Below are 21,303 nucleotides of genomic sequence, written 5' to 3'. Positions count from 1 at the left end.
TGTCCTATCTATTTGTGGCTGCCATATGCGATTGCATAAGATTAGAATATGTACATCTATTAATTTCAATCTGAATTTCGCACAGTCATGAGAACACAAATAAGAGTTCTATTTACATAGCAGACACAGAATTGGATAGTTGTATAGAGCATTAGGTGTATTGTAGAAAGTATAAAATAAGCGTGCGCTCCATAAAATATTCAGATTTGCGACTGCTTTATCTGCAGTGTAGTTCATAAAGTATATAAACTGTATATATGTATGTATATGAGAGCTACTTTACACAAAAAGGGTAGGTCATATGTAGCTGATAGTTTCACTGCTCAGCTTTGCTTATTTCGGAAATAAGAGCAGCACATGTCCAGCACACATTCCATTCGCATCGCGTATACTCTTGAAATTTAGAATATATATTCGCGCTGACAACACAAGAATAAATCTTTATAATGGGCACATCTACGCACATTGGGCGTGACAAATCAGAAACTAGTATATGTATATGTATATATTTATTCTTAATAACATTTATATATACATCTAATCTTAATCATGAAAGAGCTCAGTCTGTCTGTGCTTCTGAGTATCTGTACATCCGTATTTATCCAACAATATTGTCGAATACTTAAGCTCGAAATATGAAAAGCATGTTCATGTATTCCATACGCAGTAAGAAATGATTGGGTTTTTAAAATTCGTTATTATCGATAAAAATCGATACTTTTATTTCGATTTTTAAGCATATTTTAATTCTAGAATTCAACAAGGTGCAAAAATACATATATTCTGCACACTTGATTTATACAAATCGTTTTTGAAATAGCAGAGGCTTGTGCGTTGGCAATCATACCCATCTCCATGTCAATATCACGCTCTCAAATTAAGTCTGCAAATTCGATTTTGAGGCAAGTTGCTTGAATAAAGGAACCTAGAATGATTGAAATAAAAGCAGGGTTCAGGGTATCTCCAAGTCGAGTAACCCAACTACCGTACTTTGACTTGTTTATTCTAGACTAATACTCTTTTATAAATAACAACAATTGTATTTACATCTCATCGAGCAGTCCTTTATGATCAAGCATAGGCAAGATTTCTCTGAGTTTCTTTCGGTATAGCTCGTTTTTATAGACAGCAACTCGCACAGCCGCATCGGCCTCAGAAGGCGACAGCGCTTTTTCAATGGAAAACTCCTCAGGCCCATTGTGCAGCATGGCCGCCAGGAAAACCAACGAGCAGAAAACACCTATACAATAGAAATATATACTTATATAAAAGTTTTAATTTATGTCATGAGCTAATTACCATAAAAGGCACGCGCTTGAAATTGCAGCTGAAACTCAAATAGGCTGGGCACTTGGCCCTTATATTTCAGTTTAGTTAGTGCCTCCACAAGCTTCTCGTAATAGAACTGGACTAGCTCGGCCTGATGATTCCTATGGAGATCGTTCTGCACCGAGGTGCAGAAGAAGTAGTGCAGGTCGATAGCCGGCGAGCTCCAAACGCTAAACTGAAAGTCTATGAAGATCATATTGTCCGGCGTGCCGTCGTTCAGATAATTGAACATGATATTCGTAGTCCATAGATCGCCGTGGCAGAGAGTTGCAAAGTCCCCCTTGCTTAACTCCATCGTCCGCTCGCCGTATTCCATGATGTGATCGATGACTCCGTTCAGCTTAGCTGCGTAGCGCTGATGTAGCGCCTTGTCATCCTCGATGGATGTTATTAGGGCTCTCAGCATATTCTGCATAATGGGCTTGTAAGCCTGAGTGTGTTTGTTGAAGAAGCAGCGATCGTATTTCTGGCCGTAGATCCCTGGCTGCCGCTCGTTGAGCACCGCTCCGGCGGCATGAAATTTCGCCAGTTTTTCCAGCACCAGCTGAGCGTGATTCCGATCCAATTGCTTCAAGCGATCCGCGACACAGTATTTCTCCAAGGACATGTCCTCGAACATAATCGAGTCGTGCTCCCGATCCACATACACTGTGCGAGCAAACATTTTCCGACTATCCCCCAGCTCCAGCTGAATGATCTTCGCCAGCTTGGGCAGCTCCTCCTCGTACATGTCCATTTCTCGAACGTATACGCCATATTGTTCCAGCAAGTGAGAAGCCGGATCCTTGTCGGCGAACGTGGTCTTAACTATAAAGTTGTCTGTATGCTGGCACATATCCTTGTCCGTGTACTCTACGATGATCCTCGTCATGACGCTCGCATAGTTCTCCCCATTGGCCGTGGCCGGCTGTATGTGCAGCTTCTTCAGCTGCAGTTTCGACTCTTTCAGATAGTTTCGTAGCCTCTGCTGGACATATTCGCGGGTGAGCCAGTCCGGAGCAGCCAGTACCTTCAAGTTTGCGTCGGAGCCTTGCTTGGGCATGATGACCAAGCTGTATCTACGGATATCAAACGCTTCTGAGCTGCCTATGTGGAGTTCGTTGCCTTTTATACGACGCTGGGTGCCAAGAGAAAACTGCTGGACTATGTATACATATAAAAATATATCTAGCTAGACTTTACAGCTCTGATTGTCGCTGACGACTGCACTCCTCATCGTCGTGCCTTAATTCAGACTGTCGGAGGTAGTATACTAATGCCTTATCATAGGCGAACGTCTGGATTTTATACTAATACTCAAACAAGATTATTCATTGTTTGTTCAATCTTCGCGATCTCGGTAGATACTTTTACTCGCCTACAGTGCAGTCTAATATTCACATCAGTTTCTCAGAGATGTCAGATCAATGACATTACCATTAATGAATCTGAATACGAACGAGTGCTGATATTCTAATCATTCTACACGTGTTGTATGCACATATTCACATGCACGCATAACCACGCGCTCTGCTAACTGCGCTTGTGCAAGTGTGGGCAATATTATGAGAATTTTTTAGTTGAATAATTTCTCTTGTAGACGGACTATATTTATGAAACTTTCAGCACGTAATCATAATGTTCAAATGTATGTATATTCTGAAGCACAAATTGTGGGCGAAGACGCCGTGGTATCCAAAATCTGTAAATTACAAAATTTTCGCATTCAACAAATTAAAAAGGTGTTGAATTAGGCTGAATAAAAAAAGAAATTATCGATTATTATCGATAAAAAATATATTGGAAGAGTTATCAAAAAATATGATAAAATATGATGGTATACACGAGTATACATTCCGAATTTCCCTCTACCTAATATATCTTCTGAGTTCATACGGACGGACGGACGGACGGACGGAGCTATATCGACTTAGCTCGTCGCCCTAATCAAGAATAAATATACTTGATAGGGTCTGCGATGATTCCTTCTGCCTGTTATATAATTGTCACTAAACCATTATACTCTGATTTCCCATTTTCAATGGGATCCGGGTATAAAAACATATATGTACATGCAAATGCAGCCGCATATAATAAGTTAGGTTAGAGTCCTCATTATATTCATATGATTATCCTTTATGAACTTTGCAGGATAGTGAAATTATATATTGTAGTTCTGATGAATTTTGATGGATTTCAGATTTTAGTGATTTTTTTTTTTTTTTTGCTATTTTTATTTGCAATACATAAATTAAGCAAAGTATTTACAATAAGTAACATTTCCCGGATGGTTTGAACCCCAATGAAATCAATCCATATACATACTTATTTTCATATTAATAACAAAGTTTACTCTCTAAGCGGTAAATCTAGTACGTGACTTTTGATCTATTTTTTATGAAATTTGTTTTTTTTTTTTTTTTTTGGAATTTGTTTATTTATTTAAATTAATACGCAGAGTACTTAACCGACTGGAAGAACTATTTTGGGTTTTCTAATAATAGTAAGACTCATTATTATTTTTCGATCAGTCAGTAGAATTCGTTTATATTTATTAAACAAATGTTTTCTCTGAGGGAAGTCCAATTTGCACATTATTAATATTTTTATATAGCATCGATTAAGTACCTTTTAATCGGGCATGGGCCTTTCAGAATAATCTGAATAATCTGCGACTTCAAGATCTCGTTAAATCAATCAGGCTTCTGTGGATTTGCCGCTAATCATGATTGGCTTGGAATGGAAAGTCATACAAATTGTCAATTCTGCGATTCTGTTGAAGTAGGGTTTTATGAGAATAACCCTATTCTCTACATGTCGTAATAAGTGGTTCATGGTCGTTTTGAAGAGCTAATGTGAGCCTATGATTAATCTATAAAGTTTCAAGCCCCACCTCTATATTAACAATACTTATCTTTGGATTCTTATTCTAAGATCTGAGAGCCTGCTATATAACCACGTGGACTCACTCAGCCAATTACTCTGTGCCATCATTTTATCTAACACCTTCCCTGAGTGCGGTGTATAAGTATGTGCTGTGCTTATGTACGGTAGATATATGATATTTGTTTTACAGCTCGAGCCGTCTGACGTGAGGCAGATAAATATTATCTTAATCTTATATGTGATTTAAGTTTAGTCCACACCATAAAGGACTCTAATACCCTGACCTCGACCTTTTTAAGGTATGTTTGGGTCTACACATTGTCATTTCATAGATTGTAGCTACAATGTATTGCATACTTATTTAATAATATTTTAAGTTTCACTTAGGTGCACAATTGAATAAAATTCTTATTGTAAGTATTGTGAAGGAATTATTATAACTTAATGGGTAATATTTTCAATCGAAGCATAGAACGCTAACGCGAATACCTAAGAGATTACGGCCAGGTTACAGTATTGTTATACCCTGAACCCTATACCCTGAAATGTATCAGGCAGAAGGAGGCGTGGCAGACCCCACAAAGTATATATATTCTTGATCAGGGTGACGAGCTGAGTTGATTTGGCCCTGTCCGTCTGTCCGTCCGTTCGCCCGTTTGTCCGTCCGTCCGTATGAGCAAACCGATCTCAGAAGAGATAAGAGCTAGAGAGCTGAAATTTGGCATGCATACTCGTGTATACCATAGGCAGTACAAATGTATCATATTTTTTCGATAACTCATCCGATAACTTTTTTATCGAGAATAATCGAAAAATCGACATTATTTTTTCAGCCTAATTTGAACACTTTTAGACCTGGAGACTTAAAATTTGCGTTGTATATAAAGTTAATGGATACAAAGTTTTTGTAATTTACAGATTTTACATACCAAGCCCCCTTCGCCCCCAATTTGTAAAAAACGCATTTCCAGTACTAGAGACTTGTGCATTGGAATTTACACACATTTTAACCATGTGATTAAGATTGTATATCTAAAAAAGAAATTATTCAACAAATAAATTCTCATAATATTGCCCACACTGTAGCGCAGCCCAAGCGCTGTCGCTGCTAACTGCGCAGTTAGCAGAGCGCGTGCTTATAAGTGCATGTGTATGTATGTGTGCATAAAAGAAGTCCAGAATGATTAGAATATCAGCTTGGAGGGTTAGGGTATCTCCTAGTCGAGCACTCTCGACTGGAGCCTTCATACTTGTTTATATATCTATTGGAATAGTTATTAAAAAATTAAAATATTTTACAAAGATGGGAAACATTATTATAAAGGAAATCATAAAGTTTTTATCCACGAAGTAAAAAATATATTGAATATCAGTTCGTAGAGATTATAGTAGATATTTGGAATATAATATACGTATATATACTACTACTAAAGCTATTTACCGATGCAATCACTAGGGCTGTGACAAATCAGGAAATAGAGTATATATTAGAAATACACTTTATATACGCTCGCCTCGCTAAAAAATTATGTGTCTCTTATATTTAGTAATATATATGATGTGGAAGATCGGGAAGAATTACATCGTCCACAGGTAAGGCAAAAATCTTGACATCCTAGTTAATGAGTTTGAGCACCTCAAGGGATATACTAGAAATTATCTAAATAGGATTCTTACAGGCAATGGAAATAGTGTAAAGCTGCACTACAATCGCATTATATTTCTAGTACAGTCTAACAGCACTGATTAATCTCCAGGAGGCCCTTTTTATCAAAAACTGGCATCAGGGCCTTGAGATTCTGCTGCACTATGGGGTTGTTATATAGCCGATTCTTAAATCGAGTCGCACGCTCATCGTCGTTCATGAGAGCATTGAAACAGGCGTCCGTTGGGTCCTCGCTGATCATGACGGGCTGCACGACAACAGCCGAGTGCAAAGCTATAGGAAAACAATGAATTAATATAAAGTAATCGAGATAATCTTTGCCAGCTTACCGAAAAATCTTTTTTGCTCGGCCTGCAGTTGAAACTGATGCAAACTGGGAATGGGATTCGCTTTGTAGTTGAGTTTTCTGAGAATATCTCTGAAGATGCGATGATAGAACTCAATGAGAGAGCTCTGCTCCTCTCGCCGCAGGGGCTCCCTCAGCGATGTATTGAAGAAATGGTGCAAGTCGATGGTGGGCGATCCCCAAAAGGAGTATTGGAAGTCAATAAGGATAATATCCACAGGCCGAGCCGTGTCTGCATCGTATTTGATCATCACATTGTTGGTCCAGACATCTCCATGGGCCAGGACGTTCACCGAGTCGCTCAGCGGGGCAAAGCACTTGCGACCTATGTCCATGTAGTGAGGGGCTAGCTCGAAGAGTTTCTGCCCGTAGTGCGCGATCTCAGGCTCCTGGCTCATCCATCGCGCTGCGGCCAACAGGCCGCCTACAAAGTATCCACTGTAGGCGTTTGTATAGCGATTGAAGAATCCGCGATCGTATCCCTCCAGGCTGCCGCGGCTTCGCTCATTCAATACAGCCGAGGTGGCATGCATCTTGGCCAGCTTGCGCAGAATCAGGTGGGCGTGCTCTTTGTCCAGGCGCTTAATCCGATCGGCCATCACATAGTTGTCCACGCTGAGATCCTCGAAGATGATGGCCATGCGCTCGCGATCCACGAAGATGGCCGTGGGAAACAACGGCTCGAACTCGTCGATCTCCTTGAGCAGCTCATTCAACTTGGGTAGCACCTGCTCGTAGATATTCATTTCCCGATTGTAGATATCATAGGGAGCCATCAGCTCCTTGGACAGCTCGTCGTCATCAATGGAGGTTTTCACTATCAGGTTCTGAAGCAACTCCTCTGCTGGTTGCTGGGAGAGTGTGAAGCGCACCCGCGCCCTGGTGAGCACCCCGCCGTAGTTCTCGCCCGGACCCAGAGCCGGATTCACGTCGAGCTGCACAATCTTCAGCTCGGCGTCCTCGTAGTGCACCCTCAACGCATGTCTGATGTAATCGTGCGTCAACCACTCAGGTGCCGCTGCCATAGTGTGTTGTATCTGAGATGCCGTTGCTAGTGTTGCATCTTGAGCGGGTCGCAGACTTTTATACGAGATGAAAGCTGCCTTTTAATAGAATTGAATTGTATTTACTTAAGGCAGCCCGACTATCTCTTGCCCTGCCAGTGCGCGAGTCTTTTATATCCGAGCAAACATTTGCTTTGCTGCTACTACGGCTTGCTTATCCTATAAAAGCGCGTCTGTGACGTGCGCCAGCCGAATTGCTGGCTGTAATTGTGTGGCGACTTATCTAAGACCCTGCGCAATCTAAAGTGATATACGGCTGGGAATATCACTCTTTAAATTGAAGGCACAGTAGAGACATTAATAATACATAGTAGTAATACAATTGTACTACAGTAAAATCCAGGTATAATGACGCTTAAGGGACCGACGATTCGTTATACCAGAAAGACGTTACATCCAACCGGAGATCTTTTAATGTATGTTTGTGGGGACCATCCTAGTCATCGAAAATGAATCCCAAGATGAATGAACGCTATAAAATGAGTCATTATAACCTGATGCTACTGTATGCTATGGAATATGGGTGTTCTGGGTAAAATGGTTTCATGGAAATGTAATCGCCTAAGGGAAACATGACCATGATCCATAATATCCAAATATCCAAATATATATTCTTTATCAGGCGCTTCTGTACCAAGCGAGGACCAATTTCCTTTCCTTTTTAGGGTCAGAGTAACAGAATTTCACATATAGTCAAAATAATAATTATATTAAAATTGGAAAAATTGAGTTACAGTTGCAAATATAGGCAATATGCAATGCAATGCACTGCCTGGTTAATTTGCTCAGAAGTTATTATGAAATCAATTGGTCTATTGGCGAGACCAGGCTGTAATTAACGCCAAGTGTTTTGGTTTTGTTTAATTTATAAATAGAATTGCAATCGTGATTGAATTGTGCTTGCATTTGCAGCTGTTAATTTAGGCCTGCATTTCTTATTTTGGTAGCTAACGATGGTCTGATTTTGACTCGTCATTTACTTTGTTACAGAGCCGCAACTTTGAGCTCTTTTCGAAGGCTTTTTTGATGGCCAACATATTATTTAAGCTTGGAGATGCGTGTTTTGGTCTGACTGTGAGCTAATAAAAATGTAGGTAAGTTTAGTCGAGAATTTATTCATAGCTTGGCTCAAAGTGTGAAGTGAAGTATTCCAAATAATAAACATTTGATTATAAACAAAATTCAAGTATCCACTTTTGATTTACCCCTGTAATTCTGGTAAGCTTATAATACGTCACTGAGCATTCACCATAAATTGTGTAATGATTGAAATTTCGTTGGCTACTTTGTGCACGTATGATTTTACGTCTTGATTAATTATTATGACTATTTACCCAGACACAGTAACTGTATAAATATAGGGAATCATAAAAGAAATAAAAAGGCCATTCGCTTCCCACGTGTTTTTTTTTTTTAACAAAATAAGATTCTTGTAAAAATGAATTTGTTTAATATTTATTCAAAGTTATCCTGTGGCACATACATATGTGATATGTTCGCATGGCAACATTCAAGCAAGAACCGTTTTATGCAACTTTGGCTATCTTACGATGAGGCTAAGCCAATTAAAGTCAAGTTTATATATGTATAAATATCGCTTAGAGGGCAGTAGCAACAGAGCGTGGGCGACTCTGAGCGGGATGGCTTGGCACAATTTATAAAGCCTAAATATAATCTGTAAGCACGCTAGGTATAAATTTACAAATATACTAAATACTTTATAATATGCAAATATTTAGCCAGCATCTCTCACACTCTCAGATATAAATCACAATTGCGACATGAGTACGCCGCCGACACCTGCTGCGAGGTGATGTATAAAAGGCCCTGTGACTGGGAAAGTCTGGCACAAAAAGTCTCAGTCTCCAAGTAGCAGCTGTGGAAGGGGTTCGATTGTGATAGATCAGTGAAAGTCGCTCAGCGAAATGTCAGTATCAGATCTGTTAGGCACATTGGACGCCATTCCAAAGCCAATGAACTCACGCACTGAGGCAGACACGCAGATTTCGGGTGGGCCGGAGTGGTTAACACAGAGATACCTGCAGGATGCCCTTCGCCAATTCTACAGGGACCCGAACCTTAGGATCATCGCATTGGACGGTCGTCCGGCCTTAGGGCGCGGTGAAAACTATGGCGGCGTCTTGACCCGCATTACGGCGGAGTTCGTCAGCGGCGATGGCAACTCCCAGATCGGAAACTATATAATCAAGACCACATACGAGAGCAACGAGTTCGTACGCAAAATCATGGAGCCCTACGACATATTCAACCGTGAAATGTCCGTTTATGAACAGATTCTGCCCAAGCTGAAGGCTCTGCTACTAGAGATCGGGGATAGTGAGCAGCTCTTTGCTGAGACGATGGCCGTAGACTACGATCGCTCAGCTCTAGTCTTCGATGATCTTAGCAAGCGTGGCTACGTGATGCCCGACCGCCTGGTGGGCCTTGATCTCAATCTGGCTCGCCTCGTGCTGCGCAAGCTGGCCAAGATGCACGCCACCTCCGCCGTGCTGAATGAGCGCGAGAACGGCGTCCTGGAGAGCTACGATCGTGGCATGTTCAACCGGCACACGGACAACTATGCGCCCATATTTGAGGGCATGGTACAGGCCGCCAGCAAGTGCGTGGCCCAATGGCCGGGCTATGAGCACTATGCCCAGAAACTGAACGATCTTGTGCCCGTCTACATGGAACTGGGCAAGCGGGTGTTCGACGTCTGCCCAGGGATCAATGTGCTGGCCCACGGTGATCTCTGGACCAATAATGTTCTAGTTAAGTACAACGAAGCCACTGCCGAGCCGGAGGATGCCATTATCATTGACTTCCAGTACGCCGTCTGGGGATCTCCGGCCATTGATCTCTTTTATTTCCTGAACTCGTCGCTACAATTGGATTTGCATTTGCACCATCAAGAGGAGCTTATTCAGCACTATTTCAAGATTTTCTCGGATACGCTCAGAAAGCTGCGTTACAAAGCACATATTCCTAGCTTGCATAACTTTCACGTGCAGCTGAAGGAGAAGTCCTTCTATGGTAAGTCTTAAATACTTGCGAACTTCTCTTGGACGTCCTTTAATGTGCTTTTATCTGCAGCTATGCACACCAGCTTGGGCATCTTTCCCATCCAGAGGAATGTGGAAACGGACGATGCAGACTTTAATGCTTTAATCAAAACAGATCAGCGAGCAATCAACTTCAAGAATGCCTGCTACAGAAATCCAGCAACCCAGAATGTAATGCGAGAACTATTATCCGTATATGATAGTGAAGGGTTGCTCGATGCAGATCAGTGATTTACTATGTGATTCGCCTTAAACTTTGTATTACTTATCTTGTATTGTATATATATTCTTTTTTATTATATATATATTAGCCTATTCAACATATCATAATTTTAAGCCATACTATCTTTATTTAATAAATAAAATATTATTTTTACTATAATAAACCAATCATTGTTATTATTGACTTTACCTCTGACTTATTATCATCATCATCTGGATATTTATGGTGGGAAGCTACATCAGCTGCAGCTAACAGTTAGTTATAACTACAGTTATCCTTAGAATGTGTAATGGTGATTTCTGGAATCTTAAACAGACCAACGACTTACAGGCGAGCTTGAGACATATTTTTATTTTCCACAAATTATCTGAGGTCATGGTTAACTTCGAAACTATCTACATAAGATGAGGAATACTGTAGAAATCAGGTGCATTTTCGGCAAAGCTCTGCAACTCACATACCTGACCTCAACAGGTAGTAATATAAGGAGATATAGAATATAATACTATAGATAATACAGTTTTCCTTAAGCTACATGCTACATGGCCCCAAAGAGGTTTAAATATCGTTTGTAGGTTATCCGTAGATAAGGTCAGCAGAATTCCAATAATCCAATTTTTAATTTATTTGCACAAACATTGTAGGATATATGTATTTACCTTTGTGGTTTGTGGCATTGCCAAATCTATTTGAATGCACTCACTTTTCTTCATTAATAAGTAAAATAAGATGCTTTAGCAAAATAGTTTCGATATCGTTTTAAGTCTTGTGCTTTTCTTCTCTTTACTGTAAACAACAAAAATATGTTTGGTATGGTATTTTAAAGCTTTCGCTCTCTTTGAAATCGCTTTATATATGGGTACATATGTATATCTTGCTTTCAAGATTACCTTTTATGGACATGTTGAATTGGTAATAATTTGATTGAGAGTGCGAGCACAGCAAAATATTACGAATTTAATATTAATAATATTTTTTATTTTAGCAGATATTATAATTTATTATATTATATTATAATATAGTGTATTTTATTTTATATTATATTCACTTTGCATAGCTTTTAAATGGGAGAAAACATACCTTTAGATTCGCCCATTTACAGGGTATACGCAATTTATTGAGTATCCATTTGTACGGCGGGTTCGCTCTCATTAGCTTTAAAAAGCACAAAGAGGCAAAGAGAGAGCTTTTGCTTAGTGCTGAAGCAAGTGAATCGTATAAATAAATAGCCGGCAAATACTGCTGGATCACAAATAATGACTGCAAATCAGAGCTGTAATCCCGATGAATTGGAGGTGGTGGAATGGCTAGACTCTCAGTTCTTTACCGAAGTGTTGCAGCATTACGAAAAGGCGCCGGAGCTAAGGTTAACTGATCTCAGGCTGTCGCCAGCCAGTGCGCAGGGGGATCACTATGCGAGTGTCATGTTCCGTGCTTGGGTGGAGTACTCAACTGACAAAGGAAGCACTGCCAAGTCGCTAATCGTCAAGGCAATGCCGGAACAGGGCGGCATGAAGCGAAGAATGGTGGGTGAATCACGTATATTCCAGACGGAGATCGCCATGTATACGAAAGTTCTGCCCAAGTTCGAGGCGGTGCTGCGAGAGGCAGGCGAGGAGACGGCGCTCTGCGTGCCTTGCTTATACCACAGCTTGGAGCCACGGCAGGTGCTGGTCTTCGATGATCTGCTGCCTCTGGGATACCAAGTGATTCGCAATCGACCTCTCACGTCGGACGAGCTGCGCTGCGCTCTGGACAAGCTGGCCAAATGGCACGCAGTTAGCCACAAGCTGCTGAAAGAGGATCCGGACTTATTTAAGGACCTGCAATATAATATGGCTACGCTGCCCAACTTTCTGAATCAAAGCTACATAGCAAACGCTTTGCCCAACTTTATTTACATGCTCGACGAGGTAGAGAGCCTGAAGAAGTACAAAAGGTACTTTGAGGCCATGCGGAGAAATCTGATCCAGAATTGGGCAGATACATTGAACGAGTATCGCCAGAGCCCCCGAGACGATTCGTATTATGTCCTATGCCATGGCGACTTTCACATCAGGAATTTGATGTTCAAGTGCGACAGCTGCATGCTGATAGACTTCCAACTCTCCCATGTGGGTCCCGTGGTTAATGATTTCCTCTATGCGATGTACACGTTGTTCTCCACCGAAGAGCGTGGAGCGCGAAGGGACGAACTAATTAAATTCTATTTGGAGAGACTTCAGCACACGCTAATAAAGATTGGCTACCTCGCCAAGGCGCCCACACTCGACGAATTCCAGAGCCAGATGATTGATAAGAGATTTAATGGTGAGTGCAGAATATGAGAAATATTTCATATATAGCAGATTAAATTAAATTCATTTACTTAGAGTTTCTTTTGCTGACCACGTTTTTGCCCATGCAAATTGCTGCCCGGAAGAATGCCATTGACCCTTTGCGACGACGTACGAGTATGTACAAGGATGAGGACTACCAGCAGGAGGTGGAGTGCCTATTGCAGCGCATGACTGATCAAGGCTACTTCAGGGATATATAGAATCCTGCTTAAATATGTGTGCACTGTAGGTCTACATTGTCCCAATGGACTGAATGTTACATTATAAATTAAGTATATCAAACATGAATTAAATTTATTCTTCTTCTTTCGCTGGAACAGAAGTTGTTTGGAGAAAAGACATTTTCTTTCAATTTTTTATACCCTGAACCCATTTTCAATGGGAAATCAGGGTATAATGGTTTTGTTGAAATATATGTAACAGGCAGCAGGAGGCGTGGCAGACCCCACAAAGTATATATATTCTTGATCAGGGTGACGAGCTGAGTCGATTTGGCCCTAGCCGTCTGTCTGTCCGTCCGTCTGTCCGTATGTATGAACGCGTCGATTTCAGAAGATATAAGATCCCGATCTTTTTTATCGATAAAAACCCTTATCGAAAACCAGTTATAAAATTATATCTACTACACCTTTATTGCTAGAGTCTCCAAACTTTTTATATATGCGTACATATATGCAATGTATACAATTTCGTATTTGTTAAAATTTATTGAAATAGCTATTACTTCAAGGGATTTTTATTTTTATTTAAATATTTTTTTGTTTTAAAAATAATTAATAATTTCCAAAGTTTTCGAGTATAGGTCTAAAATGTTACTCTTGACAAAGCGTGTTCTTTATCTTTACTTTCTCTATTAATATATTAAATTTAATTTATTAATTTATTTAGACCGTGATAATTAATAATAATACGAATAATTTTTTCCTACATACATATATACATATTTGCAATTTTATCCATAAATATTAAATTAAATTTATAAAAATAAATCACTGCATAGAAAAAAGAAGATGCATTTGATTATTTATGATATTGCTCAATAATCAGTAAAACGATCCATCGAGTGTATATTTCACCACTATATATATATATACATATATATATACATATATGTATATATATATATACCTTAAATTAAAGGAGCTTCGAAAGCTCATGATAGCAACAATAATATAAGTGGGGAAAAGTACTCGATTCTCCATTAGTCAATAGACAGCTACGCGACTGACCACAGTGTTTGACCATTATTGATCCATTAATTATGTCCGATAATATAAACTACAATGCGGATGAGCTGGAAGCACCCGCCTGGCTAGACGAGCAATTCCTCTGGGATGCGCTAGTGAAGCACTTTAAGGAGCCCAGTCTAATAGTGACCGATTCAGAGATATCCCCGGCGAGTGCTAGAGGAGATCACTATGCGAGTGTCATGTTCCGGGTCCATGTTGAGTATTCGATACAAAAGAGAAAGTTTTCCAAGTCGTTGATTATTAAGACAATGCCTGAGGCCGAGGGACACAAGAAGGAGTTTCTGGCCGACTCGAAGATATTCCAAACGGAGATTGCGATGTTCACTCAAGTGCTGCCCAAGTTCAGGGCAATTCTTCGTGAGGCGGGGGAGGAGATTAAATTTTGTGCGACCTGCGTCTATCACACCTTGCACCCGAAGCAGGTGATGATTTTTGAGGACCTGTTGCCCCAGGGCTACTACGTAATCCGGAACAGATTTGCCAACACAGACGAGCTTCGATCGGTGCTCGGAAAACTTGCCAAATGGCAGGCGGTTAGCTTCAAGCTATTGAAGGATCAGCCCGAAATATTTGATGAGCTGCAGTTTGATTTAACGACCATACCAAACTTTTTGGAGCAGGACTTTATGAAGGACGCCTTGCCTAATTTCATAGACATGATCAGTCAGGAGGAAAATCTGAAAGAGTATCGCAAATACTTTGAGCCCATGCGAGAAAACCTTCTTCTCCGCTGGCAAGACGTGATTCGGGAGTATCGCGAGAATCGACAGGCCAACGCGTATTATGTGCTATGCCACGGCGACTTTCATATCCGAAACATGATGTTCAACAAGGACAGCGACTGCATGCTTCTCGACTTCCAGCTGTCCTACATTGGATCCATAGCCAACGACTTGCACTACGCCAAATATATGCTGTTGAGTCCCAATGACCGAAAGGATAGCTGCGATGCTCTGCTCTACTACTACTTCGATACCTTCGTCAGGACTTTGTCAAAAATCGGATATCAAGGAGAGATGCCCAGGTTAACAGAGTTTCGAAAACAGATTTTCGATAGGAGGTACAGCGGTAAGTCGACTGTGATAATGTAAGGACATAGCTCAACAGCATATGATAAAATTTGTTGCATTCTTTAATAGATATAATGTTGTTCACCATATTTTTGCCCGGAGCTTATAGCATGCGTAGGGGCGACGATCCTGGCAAACTGCTACAGGATAAAAGTCTACTCAAGCAGTTGTATCAGGATAAGGATTACAAACAAGAACTGGAATATCTTTTGCCTCGAATGCTGCATTTGGGATATTTTGACCTGCAGAAAGAAAAATAATTTTCCATGGCAACATTTTTATACCCTGAACCCATTTTCAATGGGAAATCAGGGTATAATGGTTTTGTTGAAATGTATGTAACAGGGAGAAGGAGGCGTGGCAGACCCCACAAAGTATATATATTCTTGATCAGGATGACGAGCTGAGTTGATTTGGCCCTGTCCGTCTGTCTGTCCGTCTGTCCGTCTGTCCGTCTGTCCGTATGTATGAACGCGTCGATTTCAGAAGATATAAGAGCTAGAGACTTCAAATTTTTTTTAAAATGTCCGTAATTACAGCGCGCATATCAAGTTTATCATTAAAATTCGATAACTCATCCCGATCTTTTTTTATCGATAAAAAACCTTATCGAAAACCAGTTATAAAATTATATCTTCTACACCTTTATTGCTAGAGTCTCCAAATTTTTAATGTATGCTTATATGCAATTTATACAATTTCGGTTTTTGTTAAAATTTACCCCCCACCCTTAAATTCACCCCCTCACCCTCACTTTTGTAAAAAGCGTATTTCAAATACTAGAGACTTGTGCTTTGGCAATTACAAGCATATCCATGTTATAATCATAATCTAAAAGTTTCATGAAGATCGTACGTCCACAAAAAAAGTTATTAAACAATTAAGTTCTCATAGTAAGCGCTCACTGCCGCCCATGCGTGTTTATGCTTGTGTGTGTATATGTATGTAAATGTTTGTGTATGTGTGTGTATGTGTTTGTGTATGTGTGTGTGTATGTGTGTGTGTGTATGCGTTTGTGTGTGTATGCGTGTGTGTGTGTATGTGTGTCTGTATGCGTGTGTGTATGCCTGTGTGTGCGTACGTGCGTGTGTGTGTGCGGGTTTCTTGTGTAAGCTGAAAGACGCGAAAAGTTATTGAAATATCTATTGCTCCAAGGGTTCAGGGGATCTCGTAGTCGAGCAGTCTCGACTAGAGCTTTCTTACTTGTTTTGTTTTGTCATTGGAGATCGTTTGACAATATTCCTCACTAATAACAACAAAAACAACAAAAAATGCTGTTACTGAATAAATAAATGTGAATAAATGACTTCGCTAGCTTTACGTATCTGTATATGAATAAACGAAATACAAGGAAGTTCTATTGCTTAGTTTAGTTTTGATGATATTGAATAAGTAAACTGAACAATAAATTTTCAATTGCCAACAATCAGTATTATCTATTCCCTGTCATCTAACCCCACATCAATAATAATTACGCAATATTTCTTATCACTGATAACAGAAGACCCACTGAATGATGAGTTTGTTCTTATCTTGCCAAACTTCTTCACCACAGCAATGTAATATTTGCAACTATTCACCACACAACTCGCCAGGCAGAAATTCTTCCTTAGTTATCTTAATCTGGATTGTCGAACCTGCCATCAAGAAGGCAAACAAATCTAGATTTTATTCAATTTAATAAATGCCTATCCATAAGTTGCCGAATAAGTGGTACTCTGAAAATCTGATGTACATTTCATGAAGTTCCGATTTTCTATTAATTGTATTGCCACCACTTCAGCTGCCTATAAATACGAAAACTTAAAGTAAACATAAATATAAGTAAATTAATAACTCCATAAAGTAATTTAAAACAAGACAACAATTAAAGCTGCTATCAATGTATCGTTAAACGAAAAACTTGTTTCACTGATGACGATGAAAATAAATGTAAATGCAATGACTGTGCAAGCTAGAAGATTTATGAAACTGAGATAAACTGGGACAGCTATTAAGATATTCCCTGATAACGAGATGTATAAAAGTTCGCACACGCGGCTAGTGTAGCTTATTAGATTATGTTGCTTTAGAATCTTTAGACTGAGTTTTACGTCAACTGATTTTATCCGCGAAATGGCACCGAATACGGAATCTTACAATCAGGATGAGCTGGAGGCGCCCTCTTGGCTGGACTCTCAGTACTTCAGAGACGTGCTAAGCGCCTATGAAAATGACGAACAGGTGGAGATAATTGATGTTAAGATCTCACCTGCCACAGGCAAGGGCGATCACTATGCCAGCGTCATGTTTAGAGCTGGAGTGGAGTATAAGAGGGCCCAGGGGGAAAAGTCCTTCAAGTCGCTCATCATCAAGACCATGCCTGAACAAGACGGCCACAAGAAGGACCTGTTGGGTGAGTCGCATATCTTCGAAACCGAGATCAACATGTACTCGAAGATCCTGCCCAAGTTTGAACAAATACTCCGTGAGGTGGGAGATGAGACGAAATTGTATGCGCCCTGCGTCTACCACAGCATGAAGCCAAGACAAGTGATGATATTTGAGGATCTATTGGTACAGGGCTACACCGTCCTTCGGGATAGGGAGCCGACCTTCGAAGAGGTTCGTAGTGCATACTGTAAGCTGGGCAAGTGGCATGCTGTGAGCTATAAATTGAACAAAGAGCAACCAGAATTCCTTAAGGAATTGAAATACAGCTTGTTCGAGCTGCCCAAAATCGATGGAGATAAATTCTTTATGAGTGGGATGGGCATATTCATCGAAATGCTCGAAGCGGTACCAGATCTGACTGCCTACAAGCCTTACTTCGAGAAAATTCTGCCCAACTATATGAAGCGCTGCAAGGAAACTTTTCAGGGCCACAGGGAAAGTCCCCAAGAAAATGCTTATTATGTCCTCTGCCACGGCGACTTTCATGTCAAGAACTTAATGTTCAGGTACAACAAGGAAGGCGGAGCACTTGAGGACTGCATGCTTGTGGACTTCCAAATGAGCAATGTGGGCCCCATGCCCATCGATATCATTTACTCTATCTATCAGATGCTGTCGCCGGAGCAACGGCGTTCACAACGCGACGAATTAATATATATCTACTTTTCTACGTTTACGGAGACTTTGAAAAAAATAAAGTTTAATGGGGAGCTGCCCACCTTAGCCGAGTTTCGACATCAGATATTTCAACATAAGTATTTTGGTGAGTGCACCATTCTAACAACATTTTATTTTTAATATTTCTAAATTTTTCCATCACTTTTTATAGAATTCTTTTTGTTGGCAACATTTTTGCCTGTGATGCATGCAATGAAAAAGGGAAAGCTTGAGATATCTGAAATAGTTATGGATCGAAAACTTAGGTTAAGTCTATATTATAATGATGACTATCTAGAGGATGTTAGGAGTATTCTGAAACGCTATTTGCATTTTGGTTACTTTGATGAGCTTGAATAATTGCAATGATATTGTAATACATGTATATTATATATACCTATGTAATGGCTATAATAAATTGTTCACTGCTTAATTTGCAATATTTCATTTATTTTTAATGCTTATAGCAAAAAAATAATTTTGTTTTTATACTTATTTTATTATTTTTATTTATTAAATTAAATAATTTATCTAAGTCAAAATATCGCTTGTATGAAAACTATCGAATCCGAATTTTTTAAATACCCGCCGCTCTTCACTCACATCTCTAGTATCGATAACAGAGGCAATAACAGCTGATATATAAAATGCCCTAAAAATGCCCGAATATGTTTAACCAACTCCCGCATGTACAGATAAATGCAGTAAATTTGAATTTCCAATAAAATTGATAAATAATAATGAAGAGATGCCCGCAGAGCTAAGTGAATTGCTGTGTCGCGCTTGCCTAAAGCAAGACGAGCTATTGGTGGACATCTACGAGCATGTGGAGGAGCAGCAGACAGACTTATGCACATTGCTCGAACGCTGTGGCGAAATTAAAGTGATTATACAAAATATTTGCCTAAAATAGATTATTTTATAGAGGATCTGTTTATTTCAGGTGGATAAGTGGGATGCATATCCAAAGTATTTGTGCCAGGAGTGTACAAAGGAGCTGCTCATCTCTGCCAAGTTTCGCGACAAATGCGCAGCAACGGAGGAAGAGCTGCGGAAAAGAACTGCAGAGCGGTTGCAGGATGAGGAGGCAGCAATGGCTATAAACGTGCTGGGAGCCGAGGACCTGGTCGTAGATGAAGATGAAGAGCAGACCATAAGTGCAGTTGATATAATTGAATTCGATCCCAGTGAGAATGTTGAGTTCTACGAAGAATGCGAGACGGAGGAGCCAACAGAAGAAGCAGTGCTGTCTGTGGATACATCAGATAAAGAGAAGCGACTAGAGAAACCATCATATACCAACTTCAGCTGCGATGACTGCGGCGCAAGCTTTCATCAGGCGGCCACGTTGCAGCGGCACCTCGGCAAAGTGCATCCCGCTGCAGAGATATTCAGCTGCACTAGATGTGACCATGGCTTTACACAGCATATCAATTTGGAGAAGCACAGCTGCAGTGGATCCGAGGCACCTGCCCCTGATATGCGTTCGCGGCATCGTTGCACGCACTGCGGCAAGTGCATGCAGTCTGCATCCAGCCTTATCATTCACATGCGCCTTCACAATGGAGAGCGACCCTTTGCCTGCGACGCTTGCCCGAAGACTTTCAAAACAAACGGCGGACTTGTAATCCACCAAAAGCGGCATCTGAAGCTCCTGGAATACGAGTGCGAGTACTGCGGCAAAGGCTTCGTGGAGTCCAGCAATCTGCGCCGGCACATTGCCTCATTGCATACGCAGGAGCGACCACACACCTGCACCGTCTGCCAGCGCACCTTTTCCCGCGTCTATCTGCTTGAGCTGCACAAGCGCACTCACACGGGCGAGCGCCCATATGCCTGCTCTCACTGCGATCGCAGCTTTGCCCAGTTGAGTGTGCTGCGCACTCACGAGCGCATCCATTCGGGCGAGCGGCGCCACAGCTGCAGCATCTGCCAGAAGACCTTCAGTCGCCTCATTCAGCTGAAGAGGCATCAACTCAAATCCTGCCAGTCTGCGGCTACAGCAGCCTCTGTAAAGCTCCGTTCCTAGCTCGTAGATTACATATACCAGAATGATCAATTGAGCTCAAGTTATTGGGCAAATACATTGCAATTAACTAGGTTTAAGCTGAAAGATTTGTTAACCTAAGAGCAATCAATGATACTTAGTCGTCAATCAATATTAGTTTTTAAGTTAATATTAAATATTTTGGATACATTGGCCGTATGGTAAGATTAATGTACTTTTATTTAATACAATATTCATTTGTTTTGAGATATTCAGAGTTTTCGTGTAGCTTGACATAAAAGTCAAACATTAGAGATGATATGATTATTTATTAATAACCAATTATTGGCTGTTATGTTGTTCGTTACCAAAAATACATTTATATGTAAAACCATGCTTGGGCACTATCTAAATTCGCCAGACGCGAACCGCGTGAATAATTGTCTCTGTGTTGTTTTGGAGAGCAAGGTTCTCTTTTTATTATTTTATGAAATTACAACTATTTACTTTTAATCTAATCTAAACATAAATGAAAATATATACATATGTATATATGCCGTTGTGAGAGCTATAGATTAACTAGAGCATACATAGTTAGAGGATGAAAAATATGTAAGGTTCAGATAAAGTTTACTATTGATTCATTTTTAGGTCAATCCTCGGTCTTTTGTAAGTCTTCTCGTAGTACTGGGGCGGGATGCCTGTCCTGTTTGTTGCCATCTCTTGAGATGTGGAGCCTAAAAAATCTTTTGCCCATTGTGAATCGAACTGTCAACAAGTCACATTCGGTCAGCTTTCGTTTATTGACCCACAGTCAAATCTCCTCTGACCAGATTATTTTCTCGCTTGCTATGATTTAAAATCGAGTTTTTCAAAGTTCTGAAATTGACTTCTTTAAGCTTTGTGCAGATATGCATACATTTTCTAACATATTAGACTCTCGCTCTGTATATACAAGAATTTCATTGCTGTTTGCCGGCGATACCTTAAAGTGTACTTAACTCAAGTCTCA

General features: G+C 40.3%; 7 protein-coding genes across 8 annotated transcripts; 5 read left to right on the top strand and 2 right to left on the bottom strand.

Annotated features, from left to right (window-relative positions):
- Nucleotides 1–691: 691 nt before the first annotated feature.
- LOC108608680 (uncharacterized) lies at nucleotides 692–2,593 on the bottom strand. 2 transcript variants are annotated; one of them, XM_018000168.2, is made up of 3 exons: nucleotides 1,300–2,593; nucleotides 1,048–1,240; nucleotides 692–925 (listed from the first exon to the last, which is right to left on the bottom strand). In XM_018000168.2, the coding sequence occupies exons 1-3, from the start codon at nucleotides 2,369–2,371 to the stop codon at nucleotides 865–867; spliced, it is 1,326 nt and encodes a 441-aa protein (XP_017855657.1). In that variant the 5' UTR covers nucleotides 2,372–2,593; the 3' UTR covers nucleotides 692–864. The 2 variants fall into 2 exon arrangements, with proteins under 2 accessions (XP_017855657.1, XP_017855658.1); XM_018000169.2 differs by lacking the exon at nucleotides 692–925 and having other exon boundaries at nucleotides 932–1,240.
- Nucleotides 2,594–5,530: 2,937 nt separating this feature from the next.
- LOC108608683 (uncharacterized) lies at nucleotides 5,531–7,370 on the bottom strand. The gene is made up of 2 exons (XM_018000173.2): nucleotides 6,190–7,370; nucleotides 5,531–6,133 (listed from the first exon to the last, which is right to left on the bottom strand). The coding sequence occupies exons 1-2, from the start codon at nucleotides 7,229–7,231 to the stop codon at nucleotides 5,928–5,930; spliced, it is 1,248 nt and encodes a 415-aa protein (XP_017855662.1). The 5' UTR covers nucleotides 7,232–7,370; the 3' UTR covers nucleotides 5,531–5,927.
- A 1,735-nt stretch (nucleotides 7,371–9,105) lies between these two features.
- Nucleotides 9,106–10,743, top strand: LOC108608681 (uncharacterized). Its single transcript, XM_018000171.2, has 2 exons — nucleotides 9,106–10,303; nucleotides 10,364–10,743. The coding sequence occupies exons 1-2, from the start codon at nucleotides 9,196–9,198 to the stop codon at nucleotides 10,561–10,563; spliced, it is 1,308 nt and encodes a 435-aa protein (XP_017855660.1). The 5' UTR covers nucleotides 9,106–9,195; the 3' UTR covers nucleotides 10,564–10,743.
- Nucleotides 10,744–11,767: 1,024 nt separating this feature from the next.
- LOC108621287 (uncharacterized) lies at nucleotides 11,768–13,705 on the top strand. Its single transcript, XM_018018545.2, has 2 exons — nucleotides 11,768–12,865; nucleotides 12,928–13,705. The coding sequence occupies exons 1-2, from the start codon at nucleotides 11,812–11,814 to the stop codon at nucleotides 13,092–13,094; spliced, it is 1,221 nt and encodes a 406-aa protein (XP_017874034.1). The 5' UTR covers nucleotides 11,768–11,811; the 3' UTR covers nucleotides 13,095–13,705.
- A 405-nt stretch (nucleotides 13,706–14,110) lies between these two features.
- LOC108621362 (uncharacterized) lies at nucleotides 14,111–17,201 on the top strand. Its single transcript, XM_018018672.2, has 2 exons — nucleotides 14,111–15,212; nucleotides 15,284–17,201. The coding sequence occupies exons 1-2, from the start codon at nucleotides 14,156–14,158 to the stop codon at nucleotides 15,472–15,474; spliced, it is 1,248 nt and encodes a 415-aa protein (XP_017874161.1). The 5' UTR covers nucleotides 14,111–14,155; the 3' UTR covers nucleotides 15,475–17,201.
- A 56-nt stretch (nucleotides 17,202–17,257) lies between these two features.
- On the top strand, nucleotides 17,258–18,746 carry LOC108609139 (uncharacterized). The gene is made up of 2 exons (XM_018000854.2): nucleotides 17,258–18,410; nucleotides 18,477–18,746. Exons 1-2 carry the CDS (start codon nucleotides 17,330–17,332, stop codon nucleotides 18,662–18,664), a joined length of 1,269 nt encoding a protein of 422 aa, XP_017856343.1. The 5' UTR covers nucleotides 17,258–17,329; the 3' UTR covers nucleotides 18,665–18,746.
- A 174-nt stretch (nucleotides 18,747–18,920) lies between these two features.
- LOC108609320 (uncharacterized) lies at nucleotides 18,921–20,560 on the top strand. Its single transcript, XM_018001088.2, has 2 exons — nucleotides 18,921–19,187; nucleotides 19,248–20,560. Exons 1-2 carry the CDS (start codon nucleotides 19,053–19,055, stop codon nucleotides 20,331–20,333), a joined length of 1,221 nt encoding a protein of 406 aa, XP_017856577.1. The 5' UTR covers nucleotides 18,921–19,052; the 3' UTR covers nucleotides 20,334–20,560.
- The last annotated feature ends 743 nt before the right edge of the window (nucleotides 20,561–21,303 follow it).

Source organism: Drosophila arizonae, chromosome 2 (assembly GCF_054131065.1).
Source record: "Drosophila arizonae isolate 15081-1271.41 chromosome 2, UAZ_ARI_1.0, whole genome shotgun sequence".
Lineage (NCBI taxonomy): Eukaryota > Metazoa > Arthropoda > Insecta > Diptera > Drosophilidae > Drosophila > Drosophila arizonae.
The sequence above is the reverse complement of the archived record's forward strand: the minus strand, read 5'-3'. Positions and strand labels throughout refer to the sequence as shown.

Excerpts from the sequence above, each read along its gene's own strand:
- LOC108608680 (XM_018000168.2), bottom strand. The coding sequence starts at position 2,371 with ATGCCCAAGCAAGGCTCCGACGCAAACTTGAAGGTACTGGCTGCTCCG. Across the intron at positions 1,241-1,299 it reads TCAAGCGCGTGCCTTTTATG|GTGTTTTCTGCTCGTTGGTT; the intron begins GTAATTAGCTCA and ends TCTATTGTATAG. Across the intron at positions 926-1,047 it reads AAAGGACTGCTCGATGAGAT|GTTCCTTTATTCAAGCAACT; the intron begins GTAAATACAATT and ends CAATCATTCTAG.
- LOC108608683 (XM_018000173.2), bottom strand. The coding sequence starts at position 7,231 with ATGGCAGCGGCACCTGAGTGGTTGACGCACGATTACATCAGACATGCG. Across the intron at positions 6,134-6,189 it reads CGAGCAAAAAAGATTTTTCG|CTTTGCACTCGGCTGTTGTC; the intron begins GTAAGCTGGCAA and ends GTTTTCCTATAG.
- LOC108608681 (XM_018000171.2), top strand. The coding sequence starts at position 9,196 with ATGTCAGTATCAGATCTGTTAGGCACATTGGACGCCATTCCAAAGCCA. Across the intron at positions 10,304-10,363 it reads GAAGGAGAAGTCCTTCTATG|CTATGCACACCAGCTTGGGC; the intron begins GTAAGTCTTAAA and ends TTTTATCTGCAG.
- LOC108621287 (XM_018018545.2), top strand. The coding sequence starts at position 11,812 with ATGACTGCAAATCAGAGCTGTAATCCCGATGAATTGGAGGTGGTGGAA. Across the intron at positions 12,866-12,927 it reads GATTGATAAGAGATTTAATG|AGTTTCTTTTGCTGACCACG; the intron begins GTGAGTGCAGAA and ends TCATTTACTTAG.
- LOC108621362 (XM_018018672.2), top strand. The coding sequence starts at position 14,156 with ATGTCCGATAATATAAACTACAATGCGGATGAGCTGGAAGCACCCGCC. Across the intron at positions 15,213-15,283 it reads TTTCGATAGGAGGTACAGCG|ATATAATGTTGTTCACCATA; the intron begins GTAAGTCGACTG and ends ATTCTTTAATAG.
- LOC108609139 (XM_018000854.2), top strand. The coding sequence starts at position 17,330 with ATGGCACCGAATACGGAATCTTACAATCAGGATGAGCTGGAGGCGCCC. Across the intron at positions 18,411-18,476 it reads ATTTCAACATAAGTATTTTG|AATTCTTTTTGTTGGCAACA; the intron begins GTGAGTGCACCA and ends CACTTTTTATAG.
- LOC108609320 (XM_018001088.2), top strand. The coding sequence starts at position 19,053 with ATGCCCGCAGAGCTAAGTGAATTGCTGTGTCGCGCTTGCCTAAAGCAA. Across the intron at positions 19,188-19,247 it reads AACGCTGTGGCGAAATTAAA|GTGGATAAGTGGGATGCATA; the intron begins GTGATTATACAA and ends TGTTTATTTCAG.